General features: G+C 34.2%; 3 protein-coding genes and 4 non-coding genes across 9 annotated transcripts; 4 read left to right on the forward strand and 3 right to left on the reverse strand.

The window, feature by feature from the left end:
- Nucleotides 1-896: 896 nt before the first annotated feature.
- Nucleotides 897-10,220, forward strand: ptr-19 (SSD domain-containing protein; the record flags this gene model as incomplete). 3 transcript variants are annotated; one of them, NM_001268156.3, is made up of 15 exons in its annotated part: nucleotides 897-1,190; nucleotides 1,411-1,522; nucleotides 1,931-2,052; nucleotides 4,683-4,763; nucleotides 4,948-5,060; nucleotides 5,105-5,208; nucleotides 5,259-5,344; nucleotides 5,700-5,783; nucleotides 5,833-5,951; nucleotides 7,066-7,535; nucleotides 8,035-8,565; nucleotides 8,687-8,803; nucleotides 8,853-9,005; nucleotides 9,246-9,503; nucleotides 9,825-10,220. In NM_001268156.3, 15 exons carry the CDS (start codon nucleotides 925-927, stop codon nucleotides 10,218-10,220), a joined length of 3,012 nt encoding a protein of 1,003 aa, NP_001255085.1. The 3 variants fall into 3 exon arrangements, with proteins under 3 accessions (NP_001255085.1, NP_001255086.1, NP_001255087.1); NM_001268157.3 differs by lacking the exons at nucleotides 9,246-9,503; nucleotides 9,825-10,220 and having other exon boundaries at nucleotides 925-1,190; nucleotides 8,035-8,501; nucleotides 8,853-8,868; NM_001268158.3 differs by lacking the exons at nucleotides 8,853-9,005; nucleotides 9,246-9,503; nucleotides 9,825-10,220 and having other exon boundaries at nucleotides 925-1,190; nucleotides 8,035-8,501; nucleotides 8,566-8,716.
- On the reverse strand, nucleotides 1,704-1,826 carry Y39A1B.9. Its single transcript, NR_052711.1, has one exon. It is a non-coding gene; the product is annotated as an Unclassified non-coding RNA Y39A1B.9 (non-coding RNA).
- Nucleotides 2,071-2,203, forward strand: Y39A1B.7. Its single transcript, NR_052712.1, has one exon. It is a non-coding gene; the product is annotated as an Unclassified non-coding RNA Y39A1B.7 (non-coding RNA).
- On the reverse strand, nucleotides 2,088-2,220 carry Y39A1B.6. Its single transcript, NR_052713.1, has one exon. It is a non-coding gene; the product is annotated as an Unclassified non-coding RNA Y39A1B.6 (non-coding RNA).
- Y39A1B.8 lies at nucleotides 4,232-4,378 on the forward strand. The gene has a single exon (NR_052714.1). It is a non-coding gene; the product is annotated as an Unclassified non-coding RNA Y39A1B.8 (non-coding RNA).
- A 3,172-nt stretch (nucleotides 10,221-13,392) lies between the features above and the next one.
- On the forward strand, nucleotides 13,393-15,413 carry clec-163 (C-type LECtin; the record flags this gene model as incomplete). The annotated part of the gene is made up of 7 exons (NM_066980.1): nucleotides 13,393-13,438; nucleotides 13,482-13,621; nucleotides 14,004-14,117; nucleotides 14,162-14,361; nucleotides 14,664-15,040; nucleotides 15,086-15,192; nucleotides 15,240-15,413. The coding sequence occupies 7 exons, from the start codon at nucleotides 13,393-13,395 to the stop codon at nucleotides 15,411-15,413; spliced, it is 1,158 nt and encodes a 385-aa protein (NP_499381.1).
- Nucleotides 15,414-15,845: 432 nt separating this feature from the next.
- K11D9.3 (Major facilitator superfamily (MFS) profile domain-containing protein) lies at nucleotides 15,846-20,143 on the reverse strand. Its single transcript, NM_066981.6, has 8 exons — nucleotides 20,022-20,143; nucleotides 18,986-19,252; nucleotides 18,789-18,934; nucleotides 18,089-18,334; nucleotides 17,178-17,477; nucleotides 16,297-16,461; nucleotides 16,150-16,242; nucleotides 15,846-16,054 (listed from the first exon to the last, which is right to left on the reverse strand). The coding sequence occupies exons 1-8, from the start codon at nucleotides 20,140-20,142 to the stop codon at nucleotides 15,950-15,952; spliced, it is 1,443 nt and encodes a 480-aa protein (NP_499382.1). The 5' UTR covers nucleotide 20,143; the 3' UTR covers nucleotides 15,846-15,949.
- Nucleotides 20,144-24,572: the final 4,429 nt, after the last annotated feature.

The following is a 24,572-nucleotide window of genomic DNA, read 5'->3' on the forward strand; positions in this document are numbered from 1 at the left end:
CGCGGGCTCTTTGAGCTGCCAAACAACCTTTTGTATCGGTGTGCTCCCGCTCCCGCGAGCGCGCGTTGTTTCCAAACATTTTTCACGCTCCCACAAGAGGGTCGACCTGAGCAGCAGGAGCATGTAATTTTTTAATCTATCTATGCGTATTGTTCCCTCCATTGTTACACACTTGAATAATCCTTTTTTCTCCAAAGCACTTTTTTTTGCGAAAAATTTACAAAGTCACACTTTTTTTGCCAAAATTTAGAAAAAGGCAAGATACTTTAAAAACTCTGGAATTTTCTAGATTCTGATATTTTCAGTTGTTTTAAATCTTTTTTTCTTAAATGTGCATTTTCACAGATTTTTTTCTATTATAAAAAATTACAATTTCTAGATGTCGGCGATGAAATTTTGTTAATTTACGGTTTGTCGAAATTGCCAATTTTTTAAACCAATTCACTAGTTGTCGAAAAGCCTAAAAATTTATTTTCAAAGTCTTATGACATTATCTTTTCTAAAAAAATTCCGGTGAATTACCAATTTTTCTAGATTTTTTTCTAGTTTTTTTGGCAATTCTCAAAAAATTAATAGTTCAAAAAATTTCTGACTTGCCTAAATTTAATTTTCAGGCAATGCTGAAAGTAAAAATAAAACAAAATGTTTTTAATAATTCAGTTATACTCCAGTGACCGAATCTGAAAAATCACCAGAACAACATAATAGAACTTTAAAAAAATAGTGGCAAATTGATCAAAAATCGACATTAAAATACATTACATGTCCGCAAAAAACAGCAGAAAAAACTTGGCTACCCTTTTTACAATATAAAATAAAACCCCATTAATGACAACTTTCTCCCGAATATATATATTTTTTGTATTTTGATGCCACGTGGCAAATCTTTATTTTTCAGCCTCTCTCATAAAATGCTCATATAAAATGCGATTTGACTGTATCGAAAAACGATTTGCTCACGCATTTGGAGCATATTCTGGTGTCGTTGTACGGCATCCGTTCCCATTTTTTATAATTCCCATACTGATCACTGCTGGCTTATCGACTGGACTTTTAAGACATGAACAAGCATTTATGAAAGATGAACTTGAGCTGTATACACCGACAGATGCTCAAGCTAGAAAGGAATTAAGCCAACTTGATCACTTGTTTCATATTAATGATTCTGATCCGTTTTACGCGACGAGAAGGTCAGTTTTAGAGCTTTTTGCGTCCAATTTCTTAATTTTCTCAATGTTCTAAAAAGTGTTACAGGTGTGCAACTACTGTGCGATAAAATGCAATATATTTTTTTTGATTAAAAAATAAATTTTTTATCTTTTTGATGACCAGGAAGTTAGAGATGCAATAATTTTTTTGTGAAGAAATTGTGTATTTTACCACAGAAATTTTAAATTTTATCAATTCCAGATACGACATTCGAAGAGCCGGTTATATAATAGTGACGAATCAAGAAGAAGATGGTGATATTTTGAATCCTTTGGTTATGCATTCAGCTATGCAACTTTGGAGTATTGTACAGGTAATTTAGGGGTTGGGGAAAAGTTTTTATATAGTTTCTCAAAAATCTAGAATTTTAATCTCTTTTTCGGTAGTAAAAAAAATCTGAAAAAATTTTTTGGATATTTTTTAACAGTTGGTTTCTTTCAAAATTATATTATTCAAAATTATAACATATTTATATATACTGATACTGATTTTTATATATACTGATATGATACTGATGTACTGTAAAATTGAATATTTATATTTGCTCTTTGCAACGGCCGGTAAAGTTTATTGAAAAAAAAATTAATTAAATTTTTAAGTCCCCACAAATTTACAAGTTAGAAATTATGTAGTTGAAAATTATTATAAATCATTTAAATTTTAAAATGTTTCACTATTTTATAACCGATAGAGATACACCCTAAAGACTAAATAATTTCAGTCTCTGACCGTAGAAGACGAGGACGATCGTCGCATCAACTACCCATCAATCTGCGTGAAATTTCCAATTCCTCCAGAATTCAGCAAGGCTCTGCATTCCCTGTTCGCGCCAAATATGACCACGTAAGTATTCAATCGATAATTCCCCCTCTCCAGAATTCGCATACTACACCATTTACGGAGCAATGTGTCTTTTGTACCGCAACAAAATAATGCGCGGTGCAAATAGAATAAGCCTCCCTTTCTTTTCCAACACAACACAAAACCTTCCCCATGTTCTTCACCGAAAATGACACACGGAAGGGATTACTGTAGGTGACCTCTCCTCTCTACAGAGACACGCTACTGAAAAAGTTTGCAACGTTGCGTATCGAGGGGGGTGAAGGGATTATATTTACATTCACTTATCACCTTTTGAGATCATCATCTTATGTGCCAAAACGGCAAAATATTTGATGAGTCGATAAGGGGAGGATTATCTTATTGCAAATGTTTGGAGAGTTGGTTTAGGTAACAATGTTGGAAGTTTGAATTTTCGAGTTCAAATGTTATATCAGGAGGAAAGAAAAAATTTAAATTGAAGCGCAAACGCGCTCCAGTGCAAAACAAAATATTGGGGCAAAATTGTGAATTCAAAGTTTTTGATTATTTCTGTCGATTTCACTAGTTTTCAAGCATTTTAACGAGCTCAAAGGAGCGCAAAAGTTTTTTTGAAATGGAAGAATATGGAAATTTAAAATTTTCAAGGTCAAATTCGAGTTCGGAGCACATTTTTACTTCTGAAAAATTTGTTTTACTGTACTGTTCAATTTGTCTTAAAACATGGTGCATCGCGAGTTTTCAAGGGTTTTAAAAGCAATAACTTTTTGTACCTCATGTAAAAACTCGAAAGACTGCGCATTTTGTCGAAAAATCAAAATTACATGAAAAAAATAATAGTGCAATTGAGCACACTTACTTTTCTGTTAGGAATAATTTGGCAAAACTCCGCAGAATGTCTTATATAACAAGACAAAGTAGCGGAAATTCCAGGGGAAATATTTAATTGAGGATCTAAATTTTCCATAGGTGGAGCCTGTGGAAAATCTTAGTTAATTCACTTGAATTTTGTCATAGATGTATGTTTTAAAAATATGTTAAAAAATCTCCTGAATCTGTATTCGCGGATTTTCCTCCCTCGCAATCTGTGAGACCTATTTAATAAAAAACAGTACCGTTTTTCGGCTGATTTTGAACTATGATGAGTGTTTAAATGATCAGCATCGGTAGGTCAAAGGATTAAACATCGTTTAGACGCCATGTTGTCACAACAATAACCCTTAAGGGCTCTCCAAAGGAGAGAAGAACAAGGCGGCGGCGGCTAGGAAGGAACGGTGGTTCAGAGTTCGAAAAGCCGTGCTTTGTGTTCAAATTGTCACTGATTATGTATTCAAGTGCGATGAAATTTGTGCTTTTTGTAGGCAGGAGAGCATGTGCGTCCGTGCGCTGAGTTTTGGTGGTGTTTCGGGGGGAAATTTAAAATAATTCGTTATTTTGAAAATGTTCAAAATGATTGAGCAATGAAAAATAAAATTCTAAAACATTTTTGAATTATTTTGTTGCTTTTTTGAAGTTTCAAAAAACAACGTTGTATTTACGGTCCAGAAAAATCTTGGAGCATTTCTTCAATACGAAGCCTGAGTCTAAGCCTAAGTCTAATCCTAAGCCTACGCTTAAGCCTAAGCCTAGGCCTAAGCCTCAGATTAAGCCTAAGCCTCAGCCTAAAACTAAGCTTAAACCTAAGCCTTAGCCTAATCCTGAGCCTGAGCGACCAGGTTCAAGTTTTGGCCGTGGAAGAGTTTTTCGGAATTTTTCGGCCACGTATAAATTTCAGCTATAGATTTATTGGCAACAATTGAATTTCTAGGCCACAAAAAAAAAGAAAAATTTCAAAATTCTACTTTTTCAAAATAAATTTTTGTACGGCCGTAGAAGGGTTTTCCAAATTTCTGATAATTTTAGACTACATTTTAATCAATGAGGGTCATTTCCTCCCCAATTTTCAAAACGTGACGTCACATCATTTTTCCACAAAAAGTGACCACCCTGTACAGTAAAAAAGAAAAGGGTAAACATGTGTAATGGTCATCTAGTTTACACTATTGGTTACCCAACCTTTATTTGATTACCAAAAGTACAAAAGTGTCATCACCATGCACTTCCGGTGACTTCCCCTCTCCGAAGGTATCACTTATTTGAAGAAACAATACAAGTTCGTGCGGTCGCAAGATTTCAATTGTTTCGATGCAAAAGAGAATAAGATGAATATATTGCGTCAGCAGACAAATAAGATCTCTTGAGAACGAGAAAGAGAGTGACCCATCAAAAGTGTCAAAAATCGCATTGAAGATCCACTAGTGTTTGCTCATTTGATATAAGGTGGTGATCATCGAAGATAGAATATTGGGGATGAGGGTTTGGAGAGTATATAACTCAAATTTCAGCATACATAGTATTAGAACAAAGTTGTTTTTAAAACAGTAAAAATGTCAAAAATTTTCTTATAAATTTTATATGATTTTTTGAAAATTAGAAAATCTCAATTTCTGCTACTTTTTTGAAATCGTAGATTAAAAAATGTTTTCTTCGAATTTCATGGTCGATTTATTTTTCAAATTTGAACATTCTACAAAAAGTGGCAAAAACTAAGTAAAAGTTGTTAAAAAAAGGGTATAAAATTGAAACGTCATATAACAATTTTTCGTTATTTCCAGACCCGAAGAAATATGTGTCTCAAATCCACTCGTTGAGATTTTCAAGCTGCTTCTCGTCTCGGATCGATCGTTTTTGAATCGGTGCGTGTTTTTTTTTCGTAAAATTTTTGTAAAGTTTCAGTACTGTTCAAGTTTTGGACCACGTTATTTCAGATATACAAAGCTATTGAAACATCAAGTTTGATAATTTGTAGAAATTTCTAATTGTCCAAAACTTTAATGATTATTCAACAACATGTTTTTATTTTCATTTATTAATTTCCAGATCAATTGACGAAATGACTCTATCCCAAATCTCCGATGCAATTCAATTCGATAGTGGAGGAATGACTCATTTATTAGGAGGTGTCACTTTAGATGATGATAAGAGAATTGCTGGTGAGTCTCCCTTTATTATAAGAGCATGTAAGTCCGAGTTTCAGGTGCAAAAGCGATGCTTCTTCCCTATGCACTTCGTCACTCATCTGACGATGAAGATTGGGTAGCCGAGAAATGGGAAGTTCGTCTCGCCGACTTTTTGTTGCAGGTGAGCTTTTTTGAAGCATAGAGTTTTTTTTTAAATGAATAACTATTTAGTACGACTCCCCAATAATTCGAGCAAGTTGGTGGACCTATGAGACATTGGCCGCCGAATCAGCAAGAGATCGTCTACAGCTTATACAGTAAGATTTGAGATTTTTGAAAAAGTTAAAGTGACGAACTGTTGCCATTTTTGGCAACAGTTCGTCACTTTAACTTTCGTCGACAAATGTCTACGAATTAAAACATGTTTCAAAACATCGAAATCAAGAGATACAGCGGCCGACATTTCGCAAGCCCAATTTTGAAAACTCGCGAGATGTCCGCTGCTGCATCTCTTGACCTGAATGTTTTGAAATGTTGAAATATGCTTTCATTTGCAGACAACTGTTATGTTTAATAATCCCATTTTATTTCTGAATTTTTTGGAACAATATCATTAAAAAGAAAAACCCAAAACGCATATACTTTTGGCTTCCTTAACATCAAATATTTCAGTATGCTTCTGCCATGTTTTGTGTGTGTATCCATCTTTACAATAGCATGTTGCTGTGTATTCTCATGGCGTCGTTCTCGTCCTTGGTAAGTGTATTCTCCGAACTTTTTTCCATCTGACTTTTGACCATTTTAGGCTAGCAATCGGTGGAGTCATTTCGGCGGCAATGGCAATTGCGTCAGCAGTCGGAATACTATTACTGGCTGGTTATGGAATGACTAGTGTCGCCTATTCGATGCCTTTCATTGTGTTTTGTAAGTTTATTCATAAGAATGTATACATGTTCAATCCCGTTTGCAAATATTTTGGGAGCTCTCCTTGCCCCCCGGAGCACCTACACACATGCACTATTTGCATTTGTGTTCACACATTTTGAACTTTCTCTGAAGGCAGAACATACCCCCGGGGGGGGGGGTAGGTCAAAACACAGGATTATTCCGGAATTGTATCCAAAAATAGTTAACGGAGTGGGTGGGTGGGGAGATGTTTTTTGAATATTCAACAAAATAGAATACATGAATTCTTGAATAGTGTGATAGGGGAACACAAAGAAATTTTGAATAATTTTTGAAACAATTAACATTGAAAATGCGCTCTAATGATAAATCTACATCCAAGTACTCATGTAGCGAAAACATGAGAAAACACGAATTTTAAAATTTTCTGAGAAACTTGTTTTGGCAGGATATTTAGATTTTCTCAGAAGAAAAAATAGCGGGAAATTCAAATTTTCTTATGAAAAAATATTGGCAGGAAATTTAAATTTTCTGAAAAAAATATATTGGGGAGAAATTCAAATTTTCTGGAACATTTTTGGCGAAAATTCACATTTTTTGAGGAAAAAATGTAGGCGGGAAATTCGAATTTTCTGAAAAAATATTGGCGGAAAATTCAAAATTTCTTTAAAAAATTTTGCGGGAAATTTAAATTTACTGTGTAAAATTTAGCGCAAAATTCAAAATTTCTGGAAAAAATAATATTGTCGGAGAGTTCAAATTTTCTGAAACATTTTTGGCAAAAATTTAAATTTTCTGAAAAAAAATATATTGACGGGAAATTCAAAATTTACTGAAAATGATAAAACTAGGGAGAAATTCAAACTTTCTGAGAAACACAATTTCTAACGGGAATTTTCTGAAAACTTCTAAGAAAGCTCTGAAATGTTCGAAAAACTTTTGGACGATTTTTTTGAAACGTCGTTTCACAAATTTTTTATAAAGAACCTCTAGAAGGTTCTGGAATTTTTTTTATTTCAATTTGAAAACTTTTACGAAACTCCAATAAAAAAGGTTTGTCTACGACCCATTTTTCAAATATTTCAACAAAATCTCAGAATTTGGGACAACAAAAATTACAAAAATTTTTCAGCTGTCGGTGTCGATAACGTGTTCATTCTTCTATCGGCATGGAGATCCACATCATCAACGGAAACATTGGAACATCGAATGAAAGAAACATTTGCTGATGCAGCAGTTAGTATTACAGTAACCTCATTAACTGATTTAATATCATTCGGTGTCGGTTGTGCAACCCCATTTCCAAGTGTTCAAATGTTTTGTGCATATGCTGTTGCAGCTGTTATCTTCACTTATATCTATCAATTGACATTTTTTGCTGCTGTAATGGTTTACACGAATCGACGAGAAATCAATAATCGACATTGCATCTTTTTTCATAAATTGAAAAAAGATACACTTCCCGAGAAAATTGCCGCTCAAGGAGATCGAAGTTTCGAGAAGAATACGATTTTGGCGCAGTTTTTTAGAACGACATATTCCGATTTTCTGTTGAATCCGTTGGTTCGGATTGTGATTTTGGTCACGTTTTGTGTGTATTTAGTGAGTTGAATTTTTAACGAATATTAAGCCAAAAAATCGGAAATATTTAAAATTATAGAGATTTTCATCATGTTAACTTATTTTGAATTGTATAAACTTGAAAAAAAGTTTGCTAGAAAGATTGTAGTTTTTTTTTCAGAATTTTGGAAAATTTTTAACTTTAAAAAATCTATTTATTGAAATATTTATATAGAAATTTTGTTTCGCTTACTAAAAAAGGAAAATCCAATTTTTTAATTTTTAGAATTTTTTAAAGCTTCAAAATTTTCAAAAAATTGAATCTTTAAAAATTTGAAAATAAAATTTTTTTTGAGCTCCCAAAAAAAGCAAAAAAATATTTTTTCTCAATCAATTTTTTCTGATACTTGAAATTATGTATTTTTTAATTTTAAGAGACACTTTTTTATTTCAAAAGTTATTTTAAAAATCCTAAATTTTTTCTAAAATTCTATAAAAAATTCCAGATCATTTTTTTAATAATTTCCAAACTTTTTTCCAGGGAGTAGCTTCTTACGGTTGCACAAAAGTGAAACTAGGCCTCGAGCCGAATGACTTGCTCCCAGAGAATTCATATGGTAAACGGACCCTCATGATGGCAGAAAAGTACTTTTCGGATTACGGTAGCTCCCTCCACGTTTGGATGTATAACCTGTCAGAAGTCGACGTAGCACCTCGAAAGATCTGGAATGTTCTGGAGAAAGAAGTGGAGCTCTATGAGCACACAGAATTCACGGCGAGCAGCGACTCATGGCTCCGCACTTTTTTGGCTTTTGTGAAGCAAGCGGGGCTTTTGATAACTCCTGAGAACTTTGTGTATATCTTGAAAAATGTATTTCTATCACAACCACAATTTGCGAAATATAATCGAGACGTTGTTCTGACGGAAGATGGTGAGCATCTGGAAGCTTCGAGAATTCCAGTCCAGCTCCGTCATGTGGGCTCCGCAAACCAGTCGAGAGCGATGAGGTTGTTTAGAAGATTGGCAGAGACTAGTGAATTGCAGACTGGAGTTTATGCTGATTTTTTTCAGGTTTGTGACATATAGCTCTCTCTCTATGAAGCTGCGGAAACCGAATTGATGGCCGAGTTTTATTTTTTCGCGACCACATAACTATTGATCCATTTCTTTCCTAATCCATTTTTTTTTGCAGTTCGCTGAACAATACAATGCAGTTCTTCCGGGTACCCTTTCCTCGATCGCATATGCAGGTGTCGCTGTTGTTGCAGTTTCCCTTATCCTCATTCCAGAACCTGTCGCCTCTCTATGGGTACGATACTTCAGAAGTTTTCAAGCTTCTTCTCACAACGAAATTTTAGGTATCCTTCTCGATAGTGTCTATTAATATCGGAATTCTCGGATTCATGACGTTCTGGTCGGTTCGACTGGATTTTATTTCAATGGTTACTATTGTTATGTCAATTGGATTTTGTGTCGATTTTGCGGCCCATTTGGCATATAATTTTGCGAAGGTATGCTTATAAAAAACAAGCAAATGAAATTTTGAGCCCGTGGGAATCGAACCCCGGTAGTGATATTGGTAGACGAGGTCCTTACCGAGTGCGCTACAGGTACAGGTGACAGAGGCTCTCATCTACCTGTGGCGCAGTCGGTTAGAGCGCCCACCAATTTTAATACCCAGGTTCGAGCCTTCTGGTTCCCTAAAGTTTTTTTCCGATTGAGATAATGTATAATTTCACGTGATATTTTAGGGTCAAAACATGGATGGCTCGGAAAGAATGAGAAATGCTCTTTACGCTGTCGGTGCTCCAATCCTCATGTCGGCCACCTCAACAATCATCGGAGTGTCGTTTATGGCATCAGCCGAGTCTTACGTTTTCCGAAGTTTCCTGAAAACTATTATGCTCGTTATTCTACTCGGAGCTTTACATGGACTCGTAATTCTGCCGGTTTTATTATCCATGTTTTATTGTGGAGGATCGTCGAAAAAGGCAAAGGAGCATATTGATGTAAGTTAACAATATATGTTATTTAAATTTAACATTTTTACGGATAATTTTTTCCGACTAAAACATTTCTCAAAAAGTCGGGTAGAATAGTTTTGAGAACAAAGATTTCAGTTTTCCAAGAAATATCGCATTTTTTAGCGGATTTTTTTTGTCTTAGCAGCGTTAAAATGTTGGTATTTTTTGACCTGGAAAACTAAATATGGCCTAAAAAACTCAATGCATTGGGTCTCGCCACGAAATATTTTTGTTAGAAAAAATAAGATTTAAAGAGTACTGTAACATCTAACAGGAGAAAAATTCAATTTTTTTTTCGATTTTTAGGCTGTGGACCAAAAGCTACAAGCCCAGTACAACAACCCAGCTCGAACAGCTTCAATACAGTTCCTGAGCAACCCTGATCTCTACACAATGCCACCACCTCCAAGCGTTGAATACTCTCTTTCAACACTGGAATTCAATCGAACCCAGTCGAGACCTCTCGGTGCTCCGCCAGCGCTCACCGGAAGCCCAAAACGAGAATTATCGGGGCTCTCGGGGCCGCCCGAATACGAGGAACACGATCCGACGGGGCTCAGCACATTCGGTGTATCGCCTGCAGTTGTCGCGAACACTACGGGAATGATACCGATGCGTGCCAAGTTGAAATATCCGAGCAGCATGACACAGCGACGGGATAGTGAGAGTAGAAGTACTCCTGAGCTTTATTATCCCTCTTAAGTATTATTTTATCATTGGAAAGTGGTCAGAGAGAGCGAAAAAAATGGAGTTTTCTAGACCAGAATTCTGCAAAAATTGATAACTTCGCTCATTCGAGATGTGTCCGTTTTTATCGACTTTGGTAATTTTTCGCAAGGTTAAGAAAATCAATAAATTGAACTTGAAAATCAATTTTTGCAGAAAATCGATAAATTTACTTGTCTGAAAAGATTACAAAAGATTACACAAATAAAACATCGATTTTCTTGCAATTTGTAATTGCGAGCAAAAAATCAATTTTTTCTAATTGTGGACTCCTCTCGGACGTGCGCAATTATCGATTTTTTTTTGGTTTTCACCTATTAATTGAAGAAAATCTACAATTTTCACTGTTAATTATTCACATATAATTTCAAAATTTTGCGGAATTTTTTTCTCGAATTCTCTGACTGCTTATCCTTCCCCCACTCACTTTCTCTCCATTTCGGGTCGCTTACTTTCTTCTCTCTCTCTCTTCCATCGACTGAACTGTATTTCTTGGTGGCCTAGTTTTTTCTCTTCATTTGGTGATTTCGTCCCCGTCTGCGTTTTTTCTCTTCCGCCCGCCGCTGCTTGTAGTATTTATTTTCTGTTAAATTGTATTTGTGATCACTTTTTGAGAGATCCCCATCCCCCAAATCCGCTTTCATTCTTTTTCTGACACACCGGTATATTGAAACATGAAATTAATAAATTATTAATAATTTTTTTGGTCTTTGCAGACGTTACAGAGCGGTTTTCACTACGTGGCCGCGGTATACGAAAACTCGGGAAACGATTTTTTCCGGCAAACGGCAAATCGGCAACATTTGGCAAAAATGGCCTTCATTCCGAGATGACAAACTTTTAGGGTGGCAAAGGTTCTTTGGGGGCAAAGTATCCAAGGAGACAAAGTATCCAGTAGACAAACTGGGGTGTATCTTGGGGGGCATATCTTTGGTGACAACCTTTTTTTCGACTAGATTTTTATATGTATTTTTCAACTAATTTTTGTTCACATTTTTCTGGAATAAGTTTTTTAATGCAATTTTCAATCGATTTTCGGTTATAATTCCCTCACAATTGAATGTATGAACGATGGTCTTTTGGGAAAAGCTGTAAAACGTCCAACTAACTTGGCATATCGTGAAGCTCTTCCTGATGGTCTGATCCTTCAGCTCCGAAGGATCACATGGGTACCTTCTGATGTTCTGATCCTTCAGATAAGAAAGATCGTAAGGGTACCTCCTGATGGTCTGATACTTCAGCTCCAAAAGAACATGAGGCTCTGCCTGATGATCTGATCCTTCAGCTCTAAAAGAACATGAGGCTCTGCCTGATGATCTGATCCTTCCGATCCGAAGGATCACATGGGTACCTTCTGATGATCTGATCCTTCAGATAAGAAGGATCGTAAGGGTACCTCCTGATGGTCTGATCCTTCAGCTCCAAAAGAACATGAGGCTCTGCCTGATGATCTGATCTTTCAGAGCCGAATGATCACATGGGTACCTCCTGATGTTCTGATCCTTCAGCTTCGACGGATCATATGGATTTTTGACAAAATTTGAAAAAAAAAATTTTGAAAAAAAACTCGAAATTTTTTTCAAAAATGTTAATATTGAATCGATAAATGGAAAAAAATAAAAAATAAATTTTAGGCCTAATCAAATTTTTTCCGGATATTGTTTTTTTGTCATGATTATATGTTTTTAAATTTTTTATAATGTGTTTTATAATTAAATTCGTCATTATTTCCATCGTAATGTCCTTTTCGATGCAGAATTTGCATTAAAGCCTCATGTTCTTTTAGAGCTGAAGGATCAGAACATCAGGAAGAGCCTCGTGATCCTTTGGAGCTAAAGGATCAGACCATCAGGAGGTACCCTTACGATCCTTCTTATCTGAAGGATCAGAACATCAGAAGGTACTCATGTGATCCTTCGGAGCTGAAGGATCAGACCATCAGGAAGAGCTTCACGATATTCCAAGTTAGTTGGACGTTTTACAGCTTTTCCCAAAAGACCATCGTTCATACATTCAATTGTGAGGGAATTATAACCGAAAATCGATTGAAAATTGCATTAAAAAACTTATTCCAGAAAAATGTGAACAAAAATTAGTTGAAAAATACATATAAAAATCTAGTTGAAAAAAAGGTTGTCACCAAAGATATGCCCCCCAAGATACACCCCAGTTTGTCTACTGGATACTTTGTCTCCTTGGATACTTTGCCCCCAAAGAACCTTTGCCACCCTAAAAGTTTGTCATCTCGGAATGAAGGCCGGCAAAAATGAAAATTCTGGCAAATCGGGAAATTGAAGGAATTGAGAATTTTCGACCATTTGGCGATGCCCAATTTGCCAAAAAGCGGCAAATGACAAAAATTTTCAGCAAATAAACAAACCGGCAAATTGCAGGAATTGGAAACGTCCAGCAAATCGGCAAATTGGCGGAATTGAAAACTTCCGGCAAATCGGCAAACCGGCAAATTTCGAAATTTCCGAATATCATTAAAATTGAGAAGAATGACAAAAGACGACCAACCTGCATACTTTTACAAGAAAATAAAAATTTCATACAGGTGGCACATATGATGCATTGTGTGTTTCTGATAATGACAAAATATGAAGTTTGATTGTTCAAACAGATCAAAAATTAAATCATCATTTTGACGGCCACGAACTGAAGGAACTATCGGACTAATCCTTTTGAAATCCAAAGTTCCTAAATTGCTAAAACTTCTGAACAACCGGAAAACAAATTATAAAGATTTGTTGGAACATCATGAGGTCTGTTCCATATAACATACTCTGACATTAATCAATTCTAGATATTGATTTAAATTTAGAATTTAGTATTAGAAATTTAGATTAATTTTAGAATAACAAATTTCATGATTTCCCAAAGAACCGAAAATTTTCAAAAATAAGGGAACTGGTTATTATTTTTTATACTTATGTGTTTTATACTTATGTGCACACAGTTTTTTTTTTCAAATAAGTGCTGAAACATCTAGTTGAAATTTTAGAGCCACTTCCAAGCTTTCCACCAAAAGCTAGCTACAATGTATCTTCAAGGTGTGGGGGCTCAAAAAGTTTCATTCTCTAACATGATGACAAAAACTACACATAAATAGATGCACAAAAAATCTGACGTTATCAGTAGTTTTAAAATGACGGCGATGTTTCTTCTAAACTATATACTTTTAGGATTTGCGTGTAAGTCCAAATGCTTTATATGCAAAAGAATACAATTTTGCAGTGTGCACGGGAAGTCCAATTGTCAGTCAGTTATCAAGCTATGTGGATAGACCATGTGGAAAAGATCCAAAACATCTTTGGCTCGACATTGTTGCAGTGGTTGATAATTCAAAAGAAATGACTGATGACGGGGTATTATCTGTAAGTTGATGTTTTCAGTGATTCATAGGGGTAGGCGGCAAACAATTTTCCGGCAAATTTGCTGATTTGCCGAAAATTTTCCGCAAATTTTGGTTTTGCCTATTTTTTAAAGTTTTCTATGAAAAAAAAACTTTAAAAAGGCACAGCTTTTAGTGTTTTCGTTATAGAAAAAAAACTCTATAAACACTTCCGGCAAATTGACAAATTGCCGGAATTGAAATTTTCCGGAAAATTGGCGATCCGGCAGTTTGCCGAACTTGCGAAACGGCAATTATCGCCCACCCCTGATACATATCTAAACAGCAATAATACTAAAATAAGACAGGATTTATGTTGTAGTTCTATTAGGTTTTATATATTTCAAAAACTAAAACATAAGCAGATTGCTGGAGAACTTTCTTCTCTATTCTCTCACGCTGAACAACTTGGAATCGACCCAAACCAACCAAGAACCACAAGAATCGGATTAGTAACCTACAATGAAGAAGCAACTGTGGTAAGTTTGTATTATTTTGCACATCTATAATAAACAGTTAACAGGTGGCGGATCTGAACAACATCACGACAGCCGATGAACTCTCAAATACCTTATTCGCTGCTCTGACGTGGACATCATCGGTTGAGCATTCATACCTACAAACTGGTTTGAAGGCTGCTGATGATCTTTTGGCAAAACAAAGTTTTAATACTAGCAGAGGACATTATCAGAAATTAGTTATTGTTTATGCATCGGAATATAGGTATTATTTTTAATAGAGAGGCTTGAAAAATGCAAAAAGAAAGACACGGCTAAGATATATATGTGTTAATAATTTTAATTTAGAAAATAAGTTGAGGTCTTGAATTTTTGGACGGCCAGTGTGTTTGGTAGTTTATAAGGATATAAGATAAACAACTAATTTTTATTTTTCAAATTTATTTAGACTTTTGAAACTTCACAGTATTATTTTCATTGATATTTTTCAGGTTTTATTTTATGATATTAAATTTTTTCCCCACTAACATGTACCTTGCACCCAATGAAAATATATATTTCTTGCAGAGTATCTGGAACCCAAGATCCTCTTCCATTGGCCACTCGTATGAAAACTTATTTGACAATTGCCACAGTTGCGTACCGCCAAGACATTGTTGTTGGTTTCAACGACGCTCTGACCAAAATTGCATCGCCTGGATACAATTTCACAAATTTCAATGGAAATAATGTGGTTTCTGAACTCAAAACCACAATGATTCAAGTCAATTGCTATTGTCCAAATGAATGGTTTCAAATGAGAAGCTCATCCAAATATGGAGTATGTATTCGACCATTTGCTACGATGGCAACGAGAACTGCAGCAAGATTATCTTGCAGAAATCAATGGAATAATGCTTATATGCTCAATGAGTTTACACAGATGAAACATGATTTTGTTCTCCGTGAGTGCTTATCCCTATCAGTTCAAATTAAAGTTTTTTCTCCAGAGGTTATTGGAAATATCACTACATTCACGCAACCTTATTATATCGGCTTATCATATTCCAATGGAAATTGGCAATGGGATCAACCAAACGGGCAACCACTTATACCAGTTGGTTAAAGCGAAAATTAATTAAAATTCAATTTCAACTGTTTCAGCTTGAACACTGGAATAATTGGAGTCCCGGGTATCCGACAGCTTCATCGACCGACACGGCCGTAATCAATGTTAATACTTCCTGGCAAAATACAAACCCATCTTTGTCAAACATGTACATCTGCGAAGTAGCAGCATGTGATTCGGCAAATTACTGTGCCGCTGAAAATATATAATTTGATTTAATTTATGAAATATACTTTATATCTCTTTTTTCGGACTTAATAATCATAATATTACCCAGAAAAGGGGGAAGACACAGAGCAAATCAAAAAGTTACACGAAAAATAGATTGTTACACGAAAAAATAGATTGTTACACGAAAAAATAGATTGTTACACGAAAAAATAGATTGTTACACGAAAAAATAGATTGTTACACGAAAAAATAGTGTGCAAAATTGCCGTGCTTAACAACCCCCGAAAAAATTTGATGTTTTTGGAGCGCCAAAACTACTGAATGCAAGGTTTCTGAATAAGTTCCATGTAGTGTGTATGCTTAAACATCAAAAGAACTCGTGTCATTTTGCAAAATTTTTAGGGAAAACATCAATAGTTTTGGTCAAAATAGTATTGTCAAATTTCGAAAGCTGAAAGTAAAAAATTAAGCATGTTTCAACAATTTATCGTGGCAAGTATGATGAGTATTAATATGAAGATTTAGTATAATGAGTATTCTGTAAAAGAGAGAGACTTTTTGTACATTGAAAGCACTATTCGGATGTCTTTTGTGCAGGCTTCTCGTCAATCATCGGAGTTCCTTCTTCGGATGATGGATCGATGTGCACATTGTCGAGGTTTACATTCTTCGTTTCAACCTGAACAAGGAATTTAAAGAAATAATTTTCTCCCAAAAAATCTGCCGTTTTCAGATTGTTTTTGAAATGTCAAATTTAAACTTTGATGCACTCACCAAGAAGAAGTATGAGATTATCAAATTGATTGTTCCAAGGAGTACGACGGTCAGGTACACGGATGGTGGCCACCAAAGGTTTGCGTAGTTCAGCTGCAATGTTTAATTTTTTTTTGTTTCTTAAATCTTTCTCTAAATAAAGCTCACCATTGGCGCGAGAATTGCTCCGATTCTGGCAACAAGTGAACAGGTTCCAGTTGCAGATGCTCGGCACGCGGTTTCCATACTCTCGACGGCACAAAGATAGCACGCATCCCAGGTGTACTCGATGAAGACTGTTCCGATTAGATTGACAATCAGGAATGCGAGACCCTGGAATTTTTCTATTTTATTAAGGGGAAAACAATCATAGAAGCTTTTGGAACATTTTTTTAAAATCTATATTTTAGCATGGATATTCAAAAATCTGTTCGGCAACCAGCAACCAAGTTACCGGTTTGCGAAATATCAGATTTTTCGATTTTCCGATTTTCAACTTTTCTAAAATTATATATGTCGCTTAAAATGGTGATAATTGTTATTCTATTAGAATGCATTTTTATGTTTTTTCTACAAAAATCGATTTTAAAAAATTGAACTTTATGGATAATTTTCTGATCATTTTTTTTTTCGTTTGTCGATTTTCCTTGAAAAACATCGGAAAATCGAAAAAATCAGCGGTTCAAAAAGTCAAGAGAAAATCAAGGAATAAAAAAAAATTAGAAATATACGAATCTTTTTAAAGAGAAAACTCCTGTACATTTCTTATCTCCCGTGTTTTTTTTTTGAGTTTTCAAACTTTGTTAATTATACTCAAAATCTATGAAAAAACATCGGAAAAAAACGAAAAATATTTTTCGATTTCGTGGCTCTAAAAATCGAAATTTAATATTTCTTAAACGGAGTGTCAAAAAATTTAAAAATTTAAAAAAAAATTCTGCGCATCATGATAATTACTCGATAACCTATCCAAACCGTTATAGTTTAAAAATAGCCCATTTATGTTTAATAGTTTTTACTGATCCCAAATAAGATCCGAAACCACTTACAGTATATCCATTAAACGTCATGAAGGTAAGAATCAAGAAGCATATGCACACAACCAACTGTGCACCTTGATGAAGAGTTCGTCGACGGAATGATGGAACATGAGTGTCAAATACGACGAGAATCATCTTGGAAACCGCGATAAGAATTGAGAAAAGAATCTGATTGACGAAGAGATCACCAGATATTGTGTTGGAGTTGAGATCAGTTGCATATCCACAGATTGAGGCAACAAACCACATGGACCAGAGGACGAAGAGACGGCTCATGAGTCCTTTGGTTTGGAGCATTTCCATTACTGTCTGAAACAATTTTGTTGATTGAGCGTTTTCAGTGAGGAAATTGCTTCAAAACATGCTTTTGGTACCAACATGACCAATTATCATAGTAAAAAATTCAAAATGTTTTTCTAAATTTTATATGAATTTTTGAAAATTGGGAAAATCTCAGTTTTCGTTGTTCTTTTTTCTTTCAAATTTTTGGTGTGCAATCGTTTTAAATACTATTAGCCAACGCAATAGTTTTCTCGAAATGTGGCAAAAACTCAGTAATTGCCACTATTGAACCGTCAAGTTTAAAACAATTTTAGTGTTTGAAAAGTTTTACTATGATATTTGGTAGTTTCGAAACCATATAACAGAGGAGAGCCTTTTTTGCCGGTTTGCCGATTTGCCGGAAATTTTCATTTCCGGCGGTTGCCGATTTGCCGATTTTCCATTCGCCGGATATAAATTTGTCGGAAGTTTCTAGGGAGATTTTTTATATGACGGAAACATTTAAAACTGTACCTTTTTGAAATGTTTTCCCGTTTTCTTTGTATATTTTTTTTGAATTTCATTAAATTTGAAATTCTGAAATTTAGCACAGTTTGCCGATTGCCGTTTTTCTGAAATTTTTGTAAAATAGATCTCACCTTCGAATGTTCAATTCTCTTATGCTCAATTGGAACATACGGTACTCCTGCCATTTTTGCAATATGCTTCTCACTCTTTTTCATTTCATCCAACCTTCCTTTATTATGCAACCATGTCGGAGACTCTGGGAACACGAATACAATAATAATTAGAGCTGGAAGAGCAGCCACTGCACATGCAATCGATGACATTCTCCATTCGGGTAATGCCATTGCGATTAGGGTCATCATAAGACGAGCTACTCCCTGAAAAGTTGGATTTCCTGATTTTAAGCGTCAAGCATGGTGCATCGAAGGTTTCTTAAATACTTTTATTTTGAACATCAAGTATGAGATCGTTTTTTAAATTTAATTTTTGCAACAAAAAAAAAAAGAAAAAGCATTTGTCTGGATTTTCAAATCAAGCCTGTCTGTTAAAAAAAGAATGAAATTTTTGAGTTGAAGCTCAAAAAATGCCCTTTGCAAGTTTTTTATTTTCACTGTGCAATTTATTTAGCAGTTGACATTTCATAAACTTTATTTTCTATACCAAATGAAAAAAAACATGTGAAATTTACCATCTGTAGCAACCATTATAACTGAGATCGTGGCGAAACCCATTTATAAAAAATCATGTGCCTTTAAACAGGAGTATCGATGCACCATAACAGACGCTCCCTCATAGATTAAATGCACTATAAAAGTGACAAAAATCACATACCCAATTAAAGAATGCTCGCAGAGCCATTCTCTGTTGCGGCAGGAGCATTTCCATCACAAATGTGCACACAACTACAAGAGTTCCACCGACAGACAAGCCCAAAAAGAATCGGATTCCCAGAAGAACTTGGTAGTTTGGAGCCAATCCTGGAATAATTTTATTTGTTAAAAAAAAATTATTTTGAATTTTCCACTAACCCGTCACGAAATTCATGAGAATTCCAAGAGAAAGTGCAAAAACGGCGACAGGCTTCCGTCCAACAACATCTGAAACTGCTCCAAATGAAAATGTTCCACATAAAACGCCGGCAAATTGAATTTGTGAGAACAATGACTTCAAGTATGCAGATTTTCCACAAATCCAGTCATATTCCATTGCAGCTGACTTGAATGCCACGTTGACAAATGTTAAGTTGGATTTACATGATTCATAGACTGAACAGTCTGATGTTGGCTCCCCATTTCCTGAAATTATCAATTTTATTTGGGAAGCTTAGAAAAAATAGATTTCACGGTCAAGGCCTTGACTTGCAAGGTTTCTTTAAAATTTTATGTTTTACAGATTTGTCAAAAACAGTTTTTATCTTCAATTTTGGATACCAAATTTTGGCAATTTAATAAAAGTTAGTTCGTGTTTACAGAATATTATGTTACACACTGGTTACACTATATTTGTCGCACAAAGATTAAAAAAAACCTGCTCGTCAGATATGGCTTTTAATTTCTAAAGAAGGATTCTCTGTCATTTTTAAAATGTAATGTACTACAATTTGGGGTGTCGGTGTTTGCAGAGATTGGTTTTCGAAGTTTCTTTTAGAAGTTTCTTTGTATTCTTATTTTCAGAAATTTGGTAATTTTCGATTCGAAAACTGAAATAATGAACATTTTCGCGTCAAATATGTTCTAGAAGTTTGTCTACTCAATGCACCATATTTGACGCGCGAATTTGAAAATTTTGTCAGTTTATTTTTATTTAGTTGCAACTAGTTGTTTGTTGTTTTCAAACAAAATCAGAAAATACCGTTTTTTTTAGTGATTTCCCGGAAAAAAATGCGCGTAATTTAAACATCGATTTTGACGTTCAAAATCTAAAAAAAAATGCAGGAATTTTTCCTCGAAAAAATGTGACGTCAGCACGCTCTTAACCATGCAAAATTAGTTGAAAAGTTTGCGAAAAACTTTCATAAGTCTGGATTTCTTTCAATAAAATTTTTATAAAAATATAAAAACAAACCGCATGTCCATTGTGGCACATAATTCGAGAAAATCGGAAAAATCTGTTGTGAGGCGAAGAAAATGGAGAATTGCCAAGTGAGGAGAACGAGAAGGTGGAATCGATTAATATCGAACCACATCCTGAAAGTGTTCGAAATCGGTTTTGCGAATTTCTCACTCTCTTTTTTTTTTTGATAAATTGATAGCAATTTTTGTGTTAACAGATATGAAAAGGATAGATGATGAGAAAAATTACACTGATTTAAGTAAAGAAGAGATTGGAGTGAAAAACGAAAAAGTCCGTTTTTCTGATCTTTCTGGGGTTATTGGAGTAGGTTTTTATATATATTCTTTGGTTTTTAATAAGGACACCGGTTTTTGAAAATGATGAGACTAATGTTAAAGAAAAAACTTCGTCTGGAAAAAAACGTTTCCGTAAATTATAAAGGTTACCTAGTTGTTCCTCTAATTAAATTTGAATTTTTGGTACAGAATTTGATTTTAATTCTAAATTTTTAGACCAACAAATATGGGCTGGAATTTTGAAAATGGTTTCAAAACTTCAAAACTGTGAAAAAAAACGTATTTAGGAACATTTTTATACTTCAAAGTCAGTTTATTTTGGTTAAAAATATGATTTTCCGAATTTTTTTAAAGAAAAAACTCAAATTCAACTAATTTCCTAATTTTTTTACCAATACAAATTCACTATATAATTAAATATTCGGTATTTATGCAGAAATTTCGGATTTAAATTTAGCTTATTTAATTTTTTTTTTGATACGGAATATTGTGAATAACAGGCGACATTAATATTTTAGTATTTGAATATTTTAAAAATTAGACAAATTTTATAAATTTTTTAGAAGGTATAATCGGTTATTACGGTATATTTTTGGTACTTGTGTACACATTTGTACAAACATTCATTTATTTTGAAAATAAACATTTAATCGAATTTTTTTCTACCAATATACCAAAAAAAAGTTTTTTTAATTAAAAAAAAATACACTGAAAAATTCAAAAAACATACATAATCGAGCCAAAACAAAATGTTCTATAAATGGATTTTTACAAAAAATTCCAACTATCATATTAGTAACATTTTTGGTAAAACCAAAAATATAGAAGAGCTAATAAATTTAAAACTCAACTTTTATTACATTAATCGGCGGTCCTACTTATCCAAAATTTTAACAAATCTAGTTGAGGAGATATAATGAGTTTTGTGACGTGGCAGGCGTGTGTATGTGTAAGGGGATTCGGTATGGCACAAAGCTTATCAAAACAGCTGTCAATTGTCAGATAATGAATCACAATCACAGAGACACGACAATGATTCTTTCCTCTCATTTAACTTTTGACCGATAAATAAACACACACAATCAACGAGAAACGTTTTCTTCGCTTTTCTCAAAAATTCAAAAATTTATGCTACAATGCTGGAACATAGAATTGAATTATTCTAGGTACTGTTTCGATTGAAAATCATTTTATGTCAATAAAATCATTAAATAAGTTTCAGAAAATTTCAAAACAATCCACTAAATTCAGAAAAAAATATGAATGTCCACGTACACAAGCTTTGTCTGAAAAAATTTTTGAGCGAGAATTATGAATTTAAAAAATTAAAAATCCCGGCTCTACACGTTGACTACACAGGTTTTTTATCGGAAAAACAAATTTTCAACAAGATTCAGTAAATAATTTTTAAAAAATTAAACAAAATTCTAAATAATTCAAATAAATTCTGGAAAAAATTAGAATCCCGGATTGTAAAGGTGGAGTACACAAAATTGAGGTGGCCTACAAAATGAAGACAAATTGGGATTTTCTAGGCCATGGGCTTGTTAAATAAAGCTGAAAAACTTGAATTTTGGAAAAGATATAAAGAAATAAGAAATCAAGAATAACGAACTCGTGAATTTTTTTTGGAAACAAATATATATAGAAAAAGAAAAATGAGAGATAAGGAGGGGGAGCTGTTATCAATAATTGACTGATTGGAAGAAATGGGTGCCCCCAACTGAAAAAGATGTGTTCAATGAGAGCAAAAACAACGGAAAATGATCAGGAAGAGAAAGAGAATGGGAGCGCACAAAAACAAGGAGCCGGACAAAATTCGAGCCAATTTTCGGAGGGTTACTGTAGTTTTCTAGGACGGGCACATAAATATTTTGCTAAACAATTTTTTTGCTAAACACGGACAACAAAATTTCGAGTTTCACGAAGATCTAGGCCAACTTTCAACAAAATTAATAAGATAGAAAACTCGGCCATTTTTTTCCACGGCCACGTATACCATTTATTCTCAAAAAATTTGAAACCCCTGTCAAAGAAAATGCGCTCTATTGAGAAGTCCACAAATTTATGTTTCGTGGCGAGAAGAGAAAACTAGGCCACCAAAAATGTTAATATATTTAGTAATTTGGGAACTAACGGGCTAAAGTAAATTTTAAAAAAATCAGTGAAGCTTGGCCACCGATATTTTATTCAGAAAAAAAATTAAAATTTTTATTTACAAAGTGCGGCCTATTGAGAAATTCTCTAAAAAATCTGGGAAAAAATATTCAAATTTCCAGCTTATCACACTCTAACTAGGATGAATTGCTGGCCGAGTTTTTGCGTTTTCTAGGCCACGTGGCAAAAATAGAACATTATTGCACTGCACAATATTTTACTATAACCAAAAAACAAGAGAAAAAATTGTTTTAACTTTTTTTGGGAGAAGTGTACAAAGTTTAGTTTTTGTCACTTGTTCTCCTTTTCTTCCGCCGCCCATAAACATCTAATGGGGTTATTCAAGTAGTGTCGGAAAATTAAAAAGTGTAGAAAAATTACGTCACAACTGTATTTAAATACATTTTGCTACATTACTTTAATAACCCCATAAGTTTTTGCAAGTTATAGAGACAAAAAGACTGGAGGAAAACATAAAAAATAATGATTAAAGGGACAACCGGCCAGGAAAGAAAAAACATATGAAGATGGGCAATAAAATGTGTGGTGATAAGCGTTGAATAGGCTCTCCAAATAAACTAAAAACTAGGCGTTAGGGTGCTTATTTATTAGTTTGGATTTTTAAGGGGGATGCTCTTTTTGCAAGTTTGCAGGTCTTTCAAAAAATCGCAAAAACCTCACTGTTTTTAATATATTTTGTAGTATTTTGTTGTTTCTACTAATTTTCATATCGAAATTTCTAATAATCCAACTGAATACATATTTTAATACATATTTTAAAATGTTTTTTTAGGAAAAAAATAGTTGAAAACAATGGGTAAAATTTTCAAAAAGTACGAAAAATTCTTTGAAAACGGGCTAAAATTTTGCCGTCCAATTCCTAACGAGACCCAGCGTTTAGGGGTGGTGCAACCTTATTACGGGAGCATAATATTCTGAGAATGCGTATTGGGCAACATATTTGACGAGCAAAATAAATTATAACTATATCTCGTAGCGAAAACTACAGTAATTCTTTAAATGACTACTGTAGTGTCGATTTACGGGGTCAATTTTTGAAATTAATTGCATAAATCATTTGTTCATCTATAGAATATTAAAGTTAAGCAAAAAAAAAGAAAAAAGTTATACGACGAAACGAAGAAATTCATTTTAAAAATCAAGCCCGTAAATCGAGCTACAGTAGTCATCTAAAGAATTACTGTAGTTTTCGCTACGAGATATTTTGCGCGTCAAATATGTTGTGCAATACGCATTATTAGAATTTTGTGTTCTAATGTAATATATTCAGATCGAAAGAGACAAATTTATTTCAAATTCTGCAAGTACTCTTTTAAAAATTCGAAAATCATCACTGTAAAAATGTGTGGAGCGAAGTTTTTTATTTTTTGATGGGAATTACACACACACAAACCGCCACCGGCAAACATAAGTCAATCGGATTAAACAGATTTAAATTGTAAATGGTAGAATTTCAAACGAAAAAATTGCCGGAAACCTAAAAAAAAAATTCCAGAACATGGGGGGAAACTTTGGTCTCATAATCAGCAAGAAAAGTGATAAGGGATCACTTTCTTTAATGGGACGCCGCCGCCGGCCAGTGGAAAAGGTTAAAAATGCAATGTGACAAAAAAATGATGCTGATTTTTCATTTTTATGGTATGTTTATTACAGACTTTGTAACTCTGAAAAAGGGCGTTACATATAGATATTTTGATTTCTTTCTTTGCTGGAAAATAAAATTAAAAGTAAGGTCTCGGCGCGCGAATTGTATTTTTTTCTTTTGCCTTTCAATGTGGAATAGTTTTTGCTTCAAAAAATTCAAAAAAAAACGTCTGAAATTCAAAAAGAATCATTAAAAAAACGATAAAATCGATAAAATCCTTCCAAAAAAGAACTACCAATCAGCGATTCGTTACGCCCAAATCTCAACCAATCAGACGGAATGGGCGGAGTTAAAGAATGCTGATTGGGTGGAAAGTAGGCGGAGTGAATCGCTGATTGGTCTTGCAGTTCTCATTTTATCTGGAGGGAATTCTCAAATGAGAACTGCGACCAATCAGCGACTTCGAACTCCGTACACTCCATCGTTGATTGGTCGCATTTCTCC

Source organism: Caenorhabditis elegans, chromosome III (assembly GCF_000002985.6).
Source record: "Caenorhabditis elegans chromosome III".
NCBI lineage: Eukaryota > Metazoa > Nematoda > Chromadorea > Rhabditida > Rhabditidae > Caenorhabditis > Caenorhabditis elegans.